This window comes from Mixophyes fleayi, chromosome 3 (genome assembly GCF_038048845.1).
Source record: "Mixophyes fleayi isolate aMixFle1 chromosome 3, aMixFle1.hap1, whole genome shotgun sequence".
NCBI classification, from domain to species: Eukaryota; Metazoa; Chordata; class Amphibia; order Anura; family Limnodynastidae; genus Mixophyes; species Mixophyes fleayi.
The window spans coordinates 302,188,462-302,207,311 of NC_134404.1; the positions used below are offsets into that span (position 1 = coordinate 302,188,462).

Consider the following 18,850-nt stretch of genomic DNA (forward strand, 5'->3'; position numbering starts at 1 on the left):
CCCCTTCAGCGTGTCTCTCAGTGCCCCCCTTCACTTACCTTCTTCCCTGACGTTCTTCTCTGCTGCTGCTCACTGAGGCTGCCGGACATGATGAGGTCACGCCCCCGGCAGTCAGTGAGGAGGATCCGGCGCTGGATAATGGGTAAGTTGTTTATTATTTTTTTGTTTTCTCTATTTTCTTTTTTTTTCTAGGCGATCGCGGCACCCCTGTGACAGCGCCGCGGCACCCCAGGGAGCCACGGCGCACAGTTTGGGAACCGCCGCCTTAGAGTGTACGTTATGGGGCATATTCAATTCTTGACGATATAGCCAAAAATCTTGCGGCGCGTAAATACAGCTATTACGGTAGTTTTCTCGCTGGATTTCAGCTAGCGGCTCAGGGAGCTGCGAACTGAAATCCAGCTTACTAGTACTGTAATAATGGTAATAGTTTTAACGGCGTGGAAAATCCAAAGAATTGAATATGCCCCTAATGCCCCATTCATACTGCACCAAAATCCCGGGTTTTTGCCGGGGCGAGCTCAAACGACCCGGGTCTTGGTGCAGGTGAATGGTACAAGTCAAAAATACCTGAATGTACATGAATGGTACAAGTCAAAAATACCGGGTCTAAAAACCCGGGTCTTCAACCCGGGATTTATCGAGGGGTAATTCCCGGGTCGGACCCGGGTTGCCTGCACTATGAATGGTGCAACCCGGGTTTTTCAACCCGGGTTGCACAGAAAACAAGCTGATTGGCTGTCTGCCTGTCTCTGGAGGATGATGTTATCGGTGGGAGCCCGTGGAAGATTTGAGAAGGAGTTTAGGAGAAATGGTGGATGGTGGAGTGCAGATCAAGCTAAAGCAGAATCGGAGTTTGTTGGAGAAAATTGCTTTTATTTCACTGAAAAAGTGTGTGCGTCAAAAAACCAGTCACCTTTCAATGACATCACCATTTTTCAGCCAATGAAAACTGCTCTGGTGATGACTCCCACAAATTGCCAGGGCACAGACTTGTGCAGTATGAATGGGGTCAACCCGGGAAATTCACGGGTCCGAGGTGCAGTATGAATGGTGTTTCTGAGCTGGGACGCTCGGAGCACCGGCAAAAACCCGGCTTGAAAAACCCGGGATATTGCCGGGGCGGCAGTATGAAAGCGGTATTAGAGGCAGATTCAGTTAGCCACAAGGAGACGCGATGCATCTCCGGAACAGTCCGCGGAGACACATCACTTCGGAGGTTTTTGTAAAATTTCCACTAATTTTTTCTCGTGTCCCATAGAGATGTGAGGGAAAATGAGCAAAGGTTTTTGTAACGCATTAGCTGGCGAGGCAGCCGGATATCGCGGCGATGTCCTGCGGCACCTCGCGGCTAATTGAATATGTCCATTGAAACAAGATAAATCCAACTTATTTCAATATTTGGTATCAACTGGATAAGTTATTAATACAGTTTTACCAGTAAAATGCTTAATAAAAGCAACCATTCTGTGTGTATGGATCACCATCAGCATTAAAGTAACTTTATGTATGCTTCTCTCGCTGGCTGTTCTTCCTTGAAGGATAAACACTGACAGATCCCACTATCCCAGCAGACAAGCAGTAACCTGATGCCTCGGGTGAGATCCGCCTACACCCCGGAGCATGGTTGTAATGTAGCCGGAGCTCATTGTGTGACCCACGGCCACCATGTTGTGATTGGCTGGACCTCCGCTGGGGGTGGTGTCTTAGATGACGTCACAAGGAACACAGGAAGAGGGGTGTTGGTTTTGGAAAGGAGTCTTGTCATGTATGGGTGACTCCGTGCTCTGTTGTTCACTCTTATCAGCCTGTACCAGTGATAAGGTAATGTCTATACTACTGCTTTATAAGCTGGATACTGTCAGCCAAGTTTCCATCACATTACACTGTCACTGCAGATGTATTTTATTTCATCTGCTTTCTGCTTTGCTTTGTGATGTTTTTGTTACCTTTGTTTTAGATAGCTATTATGGTATCAATATTTACCCATTAATTATGTGTTTTGTTTAAGCAATGTATTTTTATGTGATAATTATATATGAAGTCCTTTGAAATAATGTGTTTTATTGCTACTGTCCATGTAAATAGCTAATAATGGATGAGCTGTTGGTCATGTAATTTTGTACTTTGTAATATCTGTTGTAAACTATACAGTGGCAGTCTGCATTTACAATACACATGTCAGACACCTGTATGTAAATTAAGGACCCAACCAGTATTTAAAGTCTTCCACAATAAAACAGAATATTAATAATATTTGGCATTGAGTTGTAATTAAGTAAGTATAAAGGGTCACTTTACAGACACTTATGTCTGTAAACAATGTGTGTCTTGGTATCATACAGTCCAACGATTATATATATATCTCCATGCATCTATTTACACATCAGTTGTAGACAGAGTGTGTGGATCTTTAGTGTTTGCTGCTGTCATTTAATCCATAGCTATGTGTACTACTATGTGTTCAGAAAGGGATGCCTGTCTGTCGGCATAACCCTTTGTTGTCAGACAAACTTGTGTTTTTTTTTGTGTATATGTGTCTATTGTCATATTTTCTTAATTTTATTGTGTAAGAAAGGCTTTCTGGGGGTTAAGTAGGAATTTTAGATGAGATTTCACTATTCCATGCAATTGGAACACCATGTTTTTGTTCTCTGCTGAACCAAAAGCCCTCCAATGGCTATATATATATATATATATATATATATATATATATATATATTATATTTTTTTAATTTATTGTTAAATCCTCTGAACAAGTCCTCATGCGCTCTTTCACTCCTCTGCAGCATGTTGCCATTTAAAGAGGGGGACGATTTTCTAACACAGCAGTCACACTTACAAATTACATAAAATGATGGCCTAAATGACTTCTCTTTTTTGCGCATATATGTCTAATTGTTCATCAAGAGCATTTCTTTTGAACCACTTAATAAAAACTGCTCCCTTAATTTGCTTTCTCCGTAGCTGACATGTCACTTAACCAAGCCCCTTCTGAACATATTTGACAGTTTAAATTTTGTGTTATATTGGTCATTTAATTACGATAGAGCAGTGCTAGATTAAGACCTTGTGAGCTTGAATCTGCAAATTATGATTGGCTTATTCTGACCATCACACTAGCTTGTATGTTCTTCCTTTGGCCTAGGTCTGTTTCAACAATTAATTAGCTCTTTACTGTCCATCTTTTGTACATAAATGCCACGTTTCTATTTGACTTGGTGTATAGGCCTCCTTTTTTTTTGGTTCCTAAAAGTTCCTTTAACTTAAATCCAACATTATAGTATGCACTGATAGGCAACAGCCAACTATGGGCCGCCAACGCCCCAGAGATCCTTCATCTGTGACAGCACAATCTGACTTATTCTCTGTTTTGTTATAAAACAAAGAATAAGCAGCAGATAAGACTGAACAGGAGCAAGTGACCAAATGTCATCATCATTTATTTATATAGCACTAGCAAATTCTGTAGCACTTTACAATTGAAGTAAATTGAGAGATGACCAGGGTTATTGCTGCGTTGGAGCCGGATACTCTGTGGTATGACAGGTGTTCCTGGGTTGTTCTACCCAGATTCTGTTAAAAGTGGCACATTGGCGGATCAGAATTGCTTTCAGATGATGTCGTCTACATCCTGCAGTGATTGAATTGCGTTACCAGAGGCTCTTTCTCTCATATGTAATGCAAGAGCTGGCCTACAGAAGAGGGAGTTGGATTGTCCTCTTGTTAACCTGTGTTAGCCATTCACTTCTATGTTTACGTGGTGCGTGCATTTTACTTTGTACTACATGGATAGTAGCTATTTAATGCTAGTTAGGAAATATGGCCTCAATAGTTTCTTGTCATTGACATAGATATCTCAAGTTACTTCATAGACCTCGTTCATAGACATATTGAAGATGAGCCACTCCTATTCCAGATTTATATGTGGTTAAGCTGAGGAATTAAATACACTATAAGAAGATAAAGTATAAAGACATTTATTTTAATCTCTGGACCTCGAGGTCTAGGAATAACCTAAAACAATGCTTATCCTAATGGATCTTACACTAACATAAATACTCATTAAACAGAAGTGTAAAACACACACACACACAAAGCAAGGACTACAAAGACATGGTTTGGTGTGGAACGGAATACTCATTAAACAAGTGTAAAACGCACACACACACTAAGCAAGGACTACAAAGACATGGTTTGGTGTGGAACGGAGATTGCGACACACACACACACACACACACACACACACACACACACACACACACACACACACTAAGCAAGGACTACAAAGACATTGTTTGGTGTGGAACGGAGATTGTGAGCCAGGCCTTCTCATCCAACATTAGTGCCTGACCTCATAAATGCTCTCCAGAATGAATGGGCACAAATTCCCACAGAATCACTCCCAACATTTTGTGGAAAGCCTTCCAAGAAGAGTTATTGCTGCAAAAGGGGGACCAACGCCATATTAAAGTATATGTATTTGAATACAATGTCATTACAGTACCTGTTGGTGTAATGGTCAAGAGTCTGAATACGTTTGTCCATATAGTGTATGTACAGCATCACATATATAGACGGAATCATTTTAACTTTCTTGTAAAGCAACTTGTCTTTTACGTATATTTCTTATATAAATGACTAGATTCACCCTAAGTGAGCTCATATCAGCAGGGTGCTCATTCCCATTGTGAGTCCATGCTATTATTATCATCCTTTATTTGTATAGCGCCAACATATTATGCTGCTCTTTACACATATAGTTTAATAATTCATATTAGTCTCTGCACCAATGAAGCTTACACTTCTCTACTAGACAAAAGCACACACAGGTTAATTTTGGAAGCCAATTAGATTACCAGTATGTATTTTAGACTGTTGGAGGAAACTGGAGCAGTCGGAGGAAACAGTGTTGTGCGAATGTGAAAATGTCATTGTTGCAATGTCCTGTATGTGCTAATCACTCTATACAATTGGGTAAGATGTTGGTGCTTTAGAAAACTGTAATAATACCTATACTATTACTGTTTCTTCAATGGAGAATGTAAACTTTCATAAAAAAGAATTTTTTAAGTTAACGCTGTACCTGATCTAATATTTGTGACAGACACATAGTACAGTGGAAAAGTTTGTGCTGATTTAATAATCGTACAGAGTTGATGCTAAGTGACATGGCAACCTGCTGATAGGGTAGCTTGTCCTTGCATGTTAGAACTTGTCTGACAATGACACAAATAACAGGATGACCTCCTCAAAGCTGACTGAGAGCACTAGAGCAGCTCAGTAAATTATTTTATTCTAGTAAACCTGCATGATATACTCTTTCACTGTACACAGTAATAGGAAATAATCTATGAAGATGACTTCTTATCTAACAACATTTTGGATGCTGTGGTGCACAATCATCTATGGGTCAGGGGCCAGTTGGGAGATAGTACTCATTTCAAGGGGTTGCAATCAGTGACGGATTCAGGGGGGGGGGGGATCGGGGCAATCGCCCCCCTAGCAGGGGCTTGCTGCCGGCGACTGCACACTATGTGCAGGTCCGCTCGGCAGTGACAATGTGCTGCCCGGCTGCTTTGATTGTGTTTTAAACACAATCACAGCAGCCAGGCAACACATTGTCACTGCCGAGCGGACCTGTACATAGTGTGCAGTCGCCGGCAGCCTTAGATGGCAGAAAGGGGCCGGGGCCTAAATCGTCCCCCCTAAATCGCCCCCCCTAAATCGCCCGAGGTAGAAATTTTTTATAGATCCGCCACTGGTTGCAAAATATCTCAACCATTTAAACATGTAAAAGACACTTGCAGTCATACCATAACCCGGCGGTTCCCAAACTGTGCGCCGCGGCTCCCAGGGGTGCTGCGGCACTGTCACTGAGGTGCCGCGGGCCAAGCATTGAAAAAAAGAAAGAGCACAGAAACTTACCAATCCGCCGGGCGCCGGGACCCAGCAGCCTCCTCTCTCCCGCAGCTGTCACTGAATATCGACGTCAGTAACAAGCTGCTGCGGGAGAGAGGAGGCTGCTGGGTCCCGGCGCCCGGCGGATTGGTAAGTTTCTTTGCTCTTTCTTTTTTTTTTTCTATGGCTGGCGCGCGGCAGAGAGGGTGACAGCTGGGGCACAACGGGGCAGAGGAGTGTAACAGGGGCAGAGGAGTGTGACAGAGGGCAGAGGAGGGGGGACAGCGTGACAGAGGGCAGAGGAGGGGGGACATCGTGAGAGAGGGCAGAGGAGGGGGGACATCGTGAGAGAGGGCAGAGGAGGGGGGACATCGTGAGAGAGGGCAGAGGAGGGGGGACATCGTGAGAGAGGGCAGAGGAGGGGGGACATCGTGAGAGAGGGCAGAGGAGGGGGGACATCGTGAGAGAGGGCAGAGGAGGGGGACAGTGTGGCAGAGAGGGCAGTGTGTCTGGATGTAGCGGGGGCAGTGTGTCTGGATGCAGAGGGGGCAGTGTGAGAGAGGGCAGTGTGTCTGGATGCAGCGGGGGCAGTGTGTCTGGATGCAGAGGGGGCAGAGTACCTGAGGGCAGAGTGCCTGGATGCAGAGGGGGCATTTTTGCATACAACTAAATAAGTATTTCTGTCCTGACCTAAATACTTATTACAATTTTTTGACCCAACTACTTCTAAAACAGGATTGCTCAATAATTATTTTGGAGGGGTGCCTTGAAAAAATTTGGAGACTCTAAGGGTGCCGCGAACTGCAAAAGTTTGGGAACCACTGCCATAACCTATTTAAAAGTGCCCACTCCCTCACCTCTGTAGTACCATGTTCCCCATTGCCACTGTAGTATCACAACCCCCACCCCCTCCCCTCCCCACCTATCCCCTTCCCATCACCGCTGTAGTAGCACCTCCCCCCCCCTCCCATAATCGCTGTAGTAGCACCCCCCATGACCGCTGTAGTAGCACATTTCCCCCCATCACCCCTGTAGTAGCACACCCCCTCCCCATCACCCCTGTAGTAGCACATTTCCACCCCATCACCCCTGTAGTAGAACATTCCCCCCCCCTCCCCATCACACCTGTGGTAGCACATTTCCCCCCCCCTCCCCATCACCCCTGTAGTAGCACATCTCCCCCCCCCCCCTCCCCATCACCCCTGTAGTATCACATCTCCCCCCCCCCCCCCCCCCCTCCCCATCACCCCTGTAGTAGCACATCTTTCCCCCCCCCCCTCCCCATCACAACTGTAGTAGTGCACATTCACCTATGTTACTTTGTAGTAAAACTTTTACCCCTGTCACATATGTAGTAGGACTCCCCTCCCTTAACACACTCTCATTCATTGTGATTCACTGCTAGACTGACCTCACTGACAAATGCCACAGTGCAGGACAGATGCAGGGGCACCTGAGACGCTGGGACAAAAATACTACACTAGTATTTATTTATGTTCTTGGTTTCCCTGTAACTGTTCTGCAACAAATGGCTTTGTGGGCTGCATGTTGTGCACCACTGCTTGGGACACTATGTTCAGTTACACTGTCTGTTATAGCTGATCTGTTCACAATTGTGTGTGATTGGAAGCAGTGAAAGTGCAGGAATGTGGCTGGTTTGTAAAAAAAAAAAAGAAAAATACACAGCACCAAAATATTGAAATTGTTTTACTCATAGCTATAGTTGATCTGCAAAAAAATTCAGTATGTTGCCAGTACCCATCAACATTTGCTCAGGATCTATCGGTATTGATTTGGTCAGACTGTGTCCTTGGACATCCAGATGTGGTCATCATCAGAATCTGATAATGGTGTCTAGCCCAAACACCAGATTTGGCAACATACATATACAGTATGTGCATCTATAGCCAAATCTGATTGAGATGTGGCTGCCTGGCAAAAGGGCTGACATCTCTTGATTTTGAGACCCCAGTTTGAGTCCTGGTTACTATCACAATCTGGTATAAGTTGACAGTGAGCCATTGTTTCCAACATTTGTGCTTGTGGAGATTTGCTCAACTAGAAAATATTGAGTTTTATTTTAAATAGAGGTAGAATTTCCCTTGATCTGGTAGTGCACTCTTGTTTAATGGGCTTCTGTTGTAAAGTTTTTTTTTTTGCCTTTGTTGCCGACTTTTTCCTGAATGTTTGTTTTGTCTAAAGCATTTCTAACACAGTAAAAAAAAAAGTAGAATTTAATACAAGATTAAAATATTTTTTTATTGCAACAAGTATGTCAGATGTTTTGTTTTCTTTCCAAGAAGGTTACAGGAACTCCTCCTATTATGCTTGGAGGCTGTTAACAAATATTTGTTGAAATGGATTCCTCAGGAGAGAAGACCGGTCCATCTCACACGTTCGGTTATCCATCATTATACAGCACAGGAACCAAGTCTTTAGGACCTGAAACTAGAACGACTGACAGTGATGGTTTTCAGCAAGAAAAGCCAAGATCAAGGACTTTTTTAGACTCTTCATTGTCTTCATATGGTAATTCAGTAGCACGCTCTTGTTATAAGCCAAATTTAGAGGTATGCAGATCTTTATATCCTAATTTTAACAAGATTGTTGACTCTGAAAAGCTTTCAATTAACTCTCAAACCTTGCAGGAACAGTACTGGGCTTCCACAATTCCAAACTCACTCCCTCCTCGTCCAGATCGTGCATCTCCCCACTGGGACCCAAATAAAGAGTACCAAGACTTGCTAGATTATACATATCCTTTAAATCCGAAGTACTCCATTACTAAGGATAAGGAAGAGAGTGAGACTGATACCTTTTTACATGACTCTGGCGTTGACCTGGACAGCTATAATATTTCTTGTGATAGCAAGTTTGGCTGTCCATATCAAGAAGACCACAATCTAACGACTAGCAGATTCCAACTTACTAATAACTTAAGTTCACCATATGCCTTTTCAACTCCTTTACTGAAAAGAACTGGTTATCATGGTTTACAAAACCCATCTGAGTCTTTTAATGTAACTTCTTGCGGTGAGCACTCACTTAATGCCAGTAAAGTAGATGTTGCAAAGGAATCCACCACCACCCGTTCTCTAACAAAATATGATGCGTTTGATCATTTCCCTGCAGATGAGTCTTCTGTAGGAAGTTTACAGAAGTCGGGTCAATTTCTACCAACAACACTTGTTCACCCACTGCATAAAGATTTGGACATTGATGAGGAGTATCTTACCTTACCACCAAGCCTGAGAGAGTTAGAGACCCTGGCTACACATTTAAAGGACTTGTCTTTAAGTGTAGGTCAGAATGGACACTCCAAGTGTGGCCAAGCCAGAGATTGTAAGCAGAGTTGTTATTTATTTGCCAATGGCAAAAATCATGGATTAGGTGATGCAATGAAAAGCATCACTTCTGATATTGACTACACAGATACAAGATATGTATCAGATTTGTTCAATTGTGAGAACCATGATGACTGTGAAACTGATAGGTTCTCCTCTCTAAGAGACATGCTTGATGGGGAGCTTTCATCCCATGTCTTTGAAATGACTGGTTGTTCTTTGATGCAAAAAGTCCAAGAGAATAAATCCCTCGTCCAAAGAATTCAGGTAAAAAAAAAAAATCACTTTCTAAATTATTATTGTCTTTATTACTTAGTCTAAGCCAGTGGTACCCAAACGTTTGCAGTTCGTGGCACCCTTAGAGTCTCCATAATTTTTTCAAGGCACCCCTCCAAAATAATTACCGAGCAGTCCTGTTTTAGAAGTAGTTGGGTCAAAAAAACGTAATAAGTATTCTATTTCTGTCAAAGAATAATTGACCGCTAACACACACTGTGCCCTCCTTCATCTCCACATATGCTGCCCCCTCTCACTCTGCCGCGGCCAGCCAATGAAAAAAAAAAACTTGCCAATCCGCGCGGCGCCCGGGACCCAGCATCCTCCTCTCTCCCGCAGCTGTCTGCTGGAGAAAGGAGGATGCTGGGTCCCGGGCGCCGTGCGGATTGGCAAGTTTTTTTTTTTTCCTTGGCTTGACCGCGGCACCCCTGTGACAGTGCCGCGGCACACACTTTGGGAACCGCTGGTCTAAGCAAAGACAACTTAGAAGTGTAGGAATACCAAGTATGTGCACTTTATGTGTAACAACAGGGGCAGAAGCGATAACTAGATTTTATTTTTGTTACTTATGTCAACGTGAATCTACTATTGATACCTTACATGTGAGTCCTGATCCATGCACTGTAAATACCTTCTTTCCACTCCTGGGTTATAGCCGCAGACAAAAACCCAGTGAGCCATTAAGCACTATGACAACTGGATGAACCATTCTGTGACCATACATATATATTACCCCACCCCTCGTCCTATTTTATTTTTTCATCTAAGTTTAATATGGTGCACATATGTAACATCATCTGCTATTCTGTATTGTAACTAGAAGTTCTGCCATCACCTGGACAAGCTGATCCAATGGTTGTACAGTGTTGCAGAAATAACTGACAATTGGACTGCTCCAAAACCCAATGTGGAGAGCATACAGCGGTCACTCAGCCTTTACCTGGTAAGATATTTTAATTATGAACACATAACTACCTATGTATACCTATGCATAATCCACCTAAATCTGCCCACTTTCCACTAAACTCCACACCGTTCTACCTTCATTTGTTTTAGCAGTTTATCCTATGTCCAACTCAATTCATGTCCCAGTTGTAAAGTGCTACGGAATTTGCTGGCGCTATATAAATAATGATGTTGAGATGTGTAAAGTGACTTTAGTGATACACATTTGTAATTAAATGACTGTATTATTTGCTTACAAATATGTTTAGAGTAATTGCATAACCAGTTATTCAGAACCCATCTTTTCTTTTCTAATTTTATGGTGTTGGAGAGTTTCAGGATCTTTTCATGATATTTGCCGTAAAAGAGGACTGAGGGTCTCCAAAATTCCCAATTTTTAGAGATTTTTTGTTTCCAGTTTTGCTTTACACAACTGAACTGTAACTAACTGGTTTGTAGCACAAATAGTCCAATATCTGAATATTGGACTCGCAGGATAAAATGTCTGTTCTCTCACTATTTGATGAAAAATAATTTCCCAGTGCTGCAGATTGTTTGAGCTTGATATTTACCTGGTTCTCCATCAGGTGCATAGATTTTATAAACTGACCAGAGCAGAAAGTAGAGGACACACAGCAGGTCTGCAAAACAAAGGCTTAAATTACAGGAAAAATACAATTTTTAAACTGGCTCTCCACTTTGATTTTAGTAATATACGCAAGGATTATAGGTTATGTTCCGCACAAGGAACACTTTGTAGGTGTTACATTAATGTAACGCTCATGTTGTCAATCGCTCCGTTTTGGTAAAATGCAAAACATTGGTGTGGAAGACCCCACTTTAATGGATGTATGCTCTGCCTATGGCGTATTAGCATGGTGGTTATTGTTATTATGGTAACTTGTAAGGTGCCACAGTGCTCTACAGTACAGTAAGGAAAACAGGACATATATAAAACAGGGACATTTAAGGTGGATAAAAAAAATTCAAACATTAAAACAAAGGGTATGGAGGACCCTGCTCATTAGAGAGCTTACATTCTAAGTGGAAGAGGGCACAGCTGAAACAAGAGGAGCGAATGTGGCTCACAGTAGATTGGAACAATTGTGTGGGTGCATTAGTGTGAATAGTATCGGCAGGACTAGGGTATGCTCTAATTAAGAGAGACGTTTTCAGAAAGTATTTCAAGATTTGAAGGCTGTGGGAGAGTCTGATTGGGCATGGTAGGTAATTCTATAAATGGGTGAAGTTTTGATTGTGTGAGTGGGGGGTGGTTATTGGAGACGAGACGCAGGTCAGAAGTAGATGTGAGAGGGAGAGTATTTTTGAAATGAGATTTAAGATGTACGAAGGGGTGGTGGTGTTGAGGGTGAGTATTTTTAATTGGATTCTGGAGAACACAGGGAGCCAGTGTGTGGATTTGCAAAGTGTGACGGCACATGTCATCATCATCAACATTTATTTATATAGCGCCAGCGAGAGTGGGGGAGGTATCAGTCTTGCTGCAGCATTTAAGATGGATTAAGTGTGGATATAGGCATTGGGAATGCCAGCATGAGGTTGGAGTAGTCAAGGCAGGTGCTGCTGTCGCACACAGCGCTGGGGCCATGGGTTTGAGTGAGACCAAGGCCCTATATGTGTGGAGTTTGTATATTTTGCCATCCTAGCGCTCTGGTTTCTTTTGCTTAATCAACCTTAAATTAACACCATGGGTAAATTACAGCTTGCCCATTCATTAGGAACTGGTGACATCATTCAGGCACTCTCATGAGTACTGTTTCAAAGTTTGGTGCCACTCATTCCTAGTGAACGGATAGGCCCATTCCCATACATAAACTCGCACAATGCCTTCACTATGTTTAGGAGACGGAGGCACTTTTTCATCAGACCAAACTGAGCCCCACTAATTTATATTTCAGTAGGAGACTTTTAGATGACATCCTAACTGGGCTCCCAACAGCCATAGCTTGTGTCCTGGAAATATATAAGTGGAGACAGTAATGCAAATTTGACTCTGCTTACTATATACAATCATGCATTTATTAATAAATGTCTAGACACTATTCTTTTTTGTGTATATATGACACTTCATAACATTATAATATTGTGTACAAATAAGGTAATACAAACTTTGCATTTACCAACAATACTGTCAACCTCTACGCTATAGCTACACTTTCTCTGTGCTATTGTTGTGCGTAAGTATACACACTTTCTACTTCGGGCATAAACCTGGCAAATATGCTGGTGTTGTAGGGTGGACACCTGTATAGTTGCCTCTGACTGAGCATATGCACATAAATAATGGGGGGGTTATTTCTCCATGTTTGCATTTTTTTCTGCGTATAATTAGGCAGCAAATACAACTCAACTTGAGCCCCAGTTACTGAAATTTTACATCACCATCTACAACATATTTAGAATAGACGCTATGTATGAAAACTTGCCTTGAGCTACAGGACATATTTTATTTTCAGAATTTCACCTGTCTTTGTTCTAGAAATTGAAGAAGAATGTAGCTGAGCAGCGGACACTGGCTGACACCGTTATGAAGGATGGAGAATCTCTGGTTAAATGTATGACTCTGAATTCCTCTGGTAAGATCAAGTGATCTTAGAACTATATAACTACTAAAATATAGTGTATTGTGTACGTATACTGAATCACACATCATTGTAAAGATCTGCATAGCACCATGGTGGTTCATATGATGTTTTTCCAATTGGTCCTTGGCCACAAAGATGCATCAGATTACATCAGAATGAAGTGTTCACACATATCTGGATAGCCAAATTGGTGGGAAAACATTGCAATCCAATTGCAAACGGACTGAATACACTGCACTTACTCTGTATCATCAGGAAGAGGCGCACTGGGCAGATGGCCACTTGTAATGTGTCTGCCAAAATAACAAGAATTGGTTTATACAATGTGTATCCCAGAATTTACCTGAATTAGCAATACATACAGGTCTTTCAGTTTGACATACCTATAATTAAATGAACATTGACTCAATATTATGCAATATGTCCAAAGCATACATATATTTTGTGAGTGGTGCTTGTTCCTGTATATTTGATGCTTTACACTGGTTCTAGTACTGCATATATTAAAGTGAACCCCTCAGTAATGTCACTACTGCATAACCTGCGCTCTTATGAATGTTGGTTCTGTCCACAATATGGCTTCCTCCACTGTGTATCGTCAATATATACAGGCCTCACAGTAAGTATAGCACAGAGTGGTGGTAATTTAAGCTACTGTTCAATGGACAGATTTATTGACAGGTGACATGACCTATTAGCCATCAGATTGTCTCACTTTTAGGAGTTAATGCTGTAACGCCATTTTATGATAAGGATTTGGGACATGTTTACTGACAAACACATCAAGAATTGTGTTAAGTGGGAGTCAATTGCTTCTTGATGCTACAGTGTCATTTGTTTTTTTTATTACCTCTTATTAGTTTTGAAGGACACTCTGACATTAATTTCAAAACAGTCTGGAAAGCTTGAGAGACAAACGGAGCTCCTGTATGCCTCTGTACTTGAAGCTATGGATACCATCACTGAGGAAAGCTTGGGGAGAAACAGCAACATAAAACAACAAGTTTCCCTGGAGATGGAGTCGAGTTAGGTAAGAAAAGGACTGCAGAAGCCGAGGAGGAATGTGCTCTGACATCTGACACTACAATATAGGAAACATAGTAACACACTTGCTTCATGTACATATTGTTAGTTTGATACAGATAAGTCTCTGGTTCTAACATATTACTGCCTTTTATTGTAGAGCAAATGTTTAATATAAAACTATATTAATATGTAAACAAATAAAAGTTTTATATTAAACAGTCTATAAAGGATTTAATTTCCATTTTGTTAGCTTTCATTAGATGCAGGACACTGCCACCTAGTGGCAGCTCTGTTAATGACTGAGGCAAGAGAGGAGTCACCAATTAGTAACATTTATGTAGTAGTGTTTTAATCTAAAAACTTTATTATGTACTTTTATTTAGAAACAAATAAAAGTACATAATAAAGCTGTACCAGTGTTACAAATGCAAACAAATAAAAATCAATGAAAAGGGCAAGTGTAAATGTATCCTCAGCAAACCTTCAGCTGCAGTTTTACATGCAACCATCACAAGCCTTAAACCTGCTCTTAGCAAGATTATGGAAGTTGTAGTTTAATAACTGGCATTAAAAGAGGAGGTTTTGTTTTTTAACTTTATCATACTCGCTGTATTTTTAATCTATTTTATTGCCAATTATCAAAACGGCATTGTCCTGTTTTTTTATTGTTGCAATTTCCTCTTTGACATCACACTCCTGGATTTGAGCTGGTGCCACTAGATTGCCACCATACTGCATTGGTTTGTGGAGAAAGATGGTGTCAATTGCCAATGAGACAAGATGGGTGTTCCTTGCTAAATATGGAATAAGTGCACTGGTGCACCTTGTTCTGAGAACCACTGCAAACAATGCACTTTTTTGTGGCGTATTATTGAAGTGAAATAGGGGGTGCAGAGTAAGGACGTACATCCATTTTTACTCAGCAAAAAAACACTGTTGTGCTGGCAAGGATTGTGTCTTGCTCTGTACTTTTAATAAGGTGAATTTAAAGGAGCCCCCATTTAATACACACAATAGTGCCACATGTAATAGGGGCAGCAACAACATCACATTTGATAATTTTAAAGCTAAACTGATCAATAGTATTTTAAAGGAAACCAGAAAACTTAAATTTAATGAAAGGTGTTGTGCTCAAATAGGAGGCTGGACTTTGATGTGATCACTTTTGCACAGTGCACCCTCTTCAGATAATGTTTTCACCTACCTGCATACCTAAGGAAACCTATGGTTTGCAGGTCTCCGAGTGAATGTCTAGTCACTAAATTCTATCCCCTGCAGTTATTTCTTAATAATGCTAGATTCTGTCTAATGCTTTCACTAAACAGCATTCTTATACATTTGCTTGCAGTGGGAATCCTGGCATACAGTTGTAAGCTAAAGGAATATATGCTATTTTCACCTGTTATAGTAACCAATAGCTGTGGTTTTTCTTGTTCCCTACAACAGCCTTGTATAGAAATATATTGAAATGGCCATTATTCATGTCAGATGGGCAATTTCTGTTAACACGGGTATACATGGATATTAAACTGCATTCAGTATTACCATCTCTACATTACACATAAACAATGATATGGGATCTGCAATGTCTATAAAGTGATAGGTCAGAATAATTTTTAAACATGGGCCTTAATCATGCCTATTTAAATGTACCCACTACTATGTGCCACATGCAGAGTGATAGCATTTGTCCACAGATATGGCACCAGCTCACTGTTGGCATTTGTAATACACTTTTATATATGTCATCACTCTCACTGTCCTGTAAATAACTTGGTCTGCAGTACCAGGTTATCTGTATATAATTTGATCAGTAGAGGTCTGATCATAGTATTCTTGTTCTTCAATGGATTGTTGCAGATTGTATACTACTGTCCATGTCATGTGCAGTGCTGTGGACCTTTTGTGATGCCTTTATAAATTTAAGAATAATATGGTTCTGCACACAAACAGTTATTAATGGCTATTCATCAATTACATTTATAAAACAAATTTCACCTTAGTTTTATACATTGTTCTTTTCATGCACATTGATGTTTCTTTAAAATTTGTTCAATTGGAATTAGACTCCCTTAAAGCGGATTTCTTCACACTGATAATGAAGTTACCATATGTTGGTTCAGAGGTATATGCAGGTGGTGGGGGCAAGACTCGACTCAGCGGCCCATTTGGAACAAAGGAAAAAAAAAAATTGCAGGTGACCCAGCCTAAGGTAGCCCACTGTGGAACTGGCTCAGGGGGCAGATTCTCCGTGCCCAGCCTACTCCTGGGCATGTGTATTACTTTACTTCAACTCCACATTTAATAATTTAACAAACAAAAACAAAATTTTGTATAGCAAATGATTCATCTACCCACAAACCTCGCTTACTGTTTAAACCCTCATCATTCCCAAAACAGGTTATCTGCTCTAGTCAGAGATGTCCACTATAGTCGATTTAAGGGCTATAAGACTTAAGTACACTAAGCCACTTAAACTTGGACCACATAGATTGCATATAAACTGACCTCCCCTTTAATTATGAGGCAGTGGTTCTTAAATCTGGTCCTCAGGACCCCCTAACAGTGCATATTTTCAATCTCTCTGGCTTTAGCATAGGTATATTCATTACTGACACATTGTAACAGATCCACAGGTGGTTTAATTATTTCCCTTGTCACCTGGAAACATGCACTGTTAGGGGTCCCGAGGACTGGGTTTGAGAAACACTGGGCTGAGGAGCTTCAATGAACATTTCCTCTGTGAAGGCTTTAGCATGTCAACCAAAATAAAAGGACAAGCTTATGTTTATAGCAGCATTATATGGCACTAGCAAATATACCAGTTTTGATATTTTTATTATATGACAGCTTGTATACAGAGATGGAACAATACAAGGAACAATAGATAAGATTTTACAAGCACATTCATTTTTAGGGGAATCCCTACTCAAAGTCTTACAGTCTAAAGAAAGTGAAAGATGGCCGACAGTTATGGATAGACAACATTGGTGGAGTACGAGGATTGATACAGCTTCTGTAGGCGACATAATGGCAATCCAATGCAACACCTCCGGTGGACATTATTTCCAGATAAACTGGTTGTTGCACTGATCATGTACAGACAGTTCAAAAAGGGGCTCTCCAAAAATATAAATGGATATTCATGCAAACTGCTCTGCTGGAAGTAACTGTCCTGCCACAATACCAGAAAATTGTGGGTTTACGATACAATTTATATATTCAAATAATATAATAAAAAAAAAAATAAGCTTGCAGACAATGAAATTCGAAAACACACAAAAGAGACATACTAGTGTATTTTCTAACAGCGACACATTCAATATTTTATACATTGTTCCCCATTAACTGCAATAAGTATTCATTGCAGTTGTTACACTTACTATTGATTTTGGGGGCTTAACATTGCACATGTTTAACTGTTCAGTTCTTACATTCCATAGTTTATATACTAAAGGAAATGCAATATTGGTTAATACACTGTAGTAACTAGTTGACCAAACTTTTTAACCAGTTCTGTTTTTGTTTCAGGTGACACACCCAGAAGGGATTTGACAGTCCATAAAAAGACTTTGTACTGGTTTGGAATGATTTATATTATAAATAATTTAAGGTAAAGTGCACTCAATCTAACAAGCATTGTTCACCGCTATAGGACAGCTGGGTACAGAGAAGAAATGATCTATCCAGCAACATGTTCGGTTTTTGAAGAAACGTTGCGTGGCAAGTCATCATTACTAAGTGAGAGATGGGCAAAAGTATTTTTATTGCAGTATTTTCACAAACATGTCCTTAGGGCTTAAGTGTTTATTTTTTTTTAATAACTTCAGACAGCAGGTGGATATATCATATTGTGAGGACACCAAGGCTTAACAAACACAATTTGGAATAGGAGTCCTAGATCTTTATAGGGGTCCAAGTGAACACTGGTTTAAGCCATGATTGCTACTTGGTGTATTTTTTTGCAGTCATAGTCTATCATCTTTCAGTATGATTAGCTTAATTCTCCAAAAGGATCATTGATCCTTATTCCACTTGAGGCATGTACTGCATTCAGAGATAAATATATATAATGCACTGTTGGTGAGGCCTGAACACTAACCTTTAAATAAAAAACATGCCATCACACCGAATTTATCACATATGTTAAGAAATTGCTGCAGTAAAAAAAATTGGACTTCACAAACTACCTTATGGATGTTATATTTGTTTGCATATGTATTGCAATGTTCTGTATTTTTGACAACTATAAAAAGATTATTTGAATACCTAGTGTTATTGTCCAATTACTTGTGGGCTTTAAATGTAACATTGAATAAAGAGGAATGTTTAGGTTTGGTAACTGCAATCAGACCATTACATAAGGGGTCCAGTTATATCTCCTCAATATAGCAAGGTCTAGTTCAAATCCCAATAGTTGCTCATCTAAACGTAGAAAGGTTTAACATTCATTGACACTGAAGTCCTGTGACATGGAATCCTCTTAGAAGAATGAACTCGTTCCTTTTAAGAGGGAACACTTGTCTCATAGTCCAAACGAACTGCTCAAATCCAGCCCTGAATTGCATATTGACCACACATGAGCAAATGAAAAATTAAAATGAAATGTGAATAGGAACACACAACTTTTAATTAGCAGTAAGAAAATTATTAGGTCAGTGATTTGCCCACCACTTTCATTTTATCATTGACGTTATGAATGAGTCACAGGACCTGTGTGGTTAATATACCCCAGTGAGTTAAGGGACATTG

The 18,850-nt window shown here is 40.6% G+C and overlaps 1 protein-coding gene across 2 annotated transcripts; it reads left to right on the forward strand.

Moving 5' to 3' along the window:
• Positions 1-1,739: 1,739 nt before the first annotated feature.
• On the forward strand, positions 1,740-18,364 carry CEP68 (centrosomal protein 68). 2 transcript variants are annotated; one of them, XM_075203911.1, is made up of 6 exons: positions 1,740-1,824; positions 8,205-9,512; positions 10,342-10,464; positions 12,967-13,063; positions 13,933-14,102; positions 17,630-18,364. In XM_075203911.1, the coding sequence occupies exons 2-5, from the start codon at positions 8,259-8,261 to the stop codon at positions 14,100-14,102; spliced, it is 1,644 nt and encodes a 547-aa protein (XP_075060012.1). In that variant the 5' UTR covers positions 1,740-1,824; positions 8,205-8,258; the 3' UTR covers positions 17,630-18,364. The 2 variants fall into 2 exon arrangements, with proteins under 2 accessions (XP_075060012.1, XP_075060011.1); XM_075203910.1 differs by having other exon boundaries at positions 1,746-1,824; positions 8,202-9,512.
• Positions 18,365-18,850: the final 486 nt, after the last annotated feature.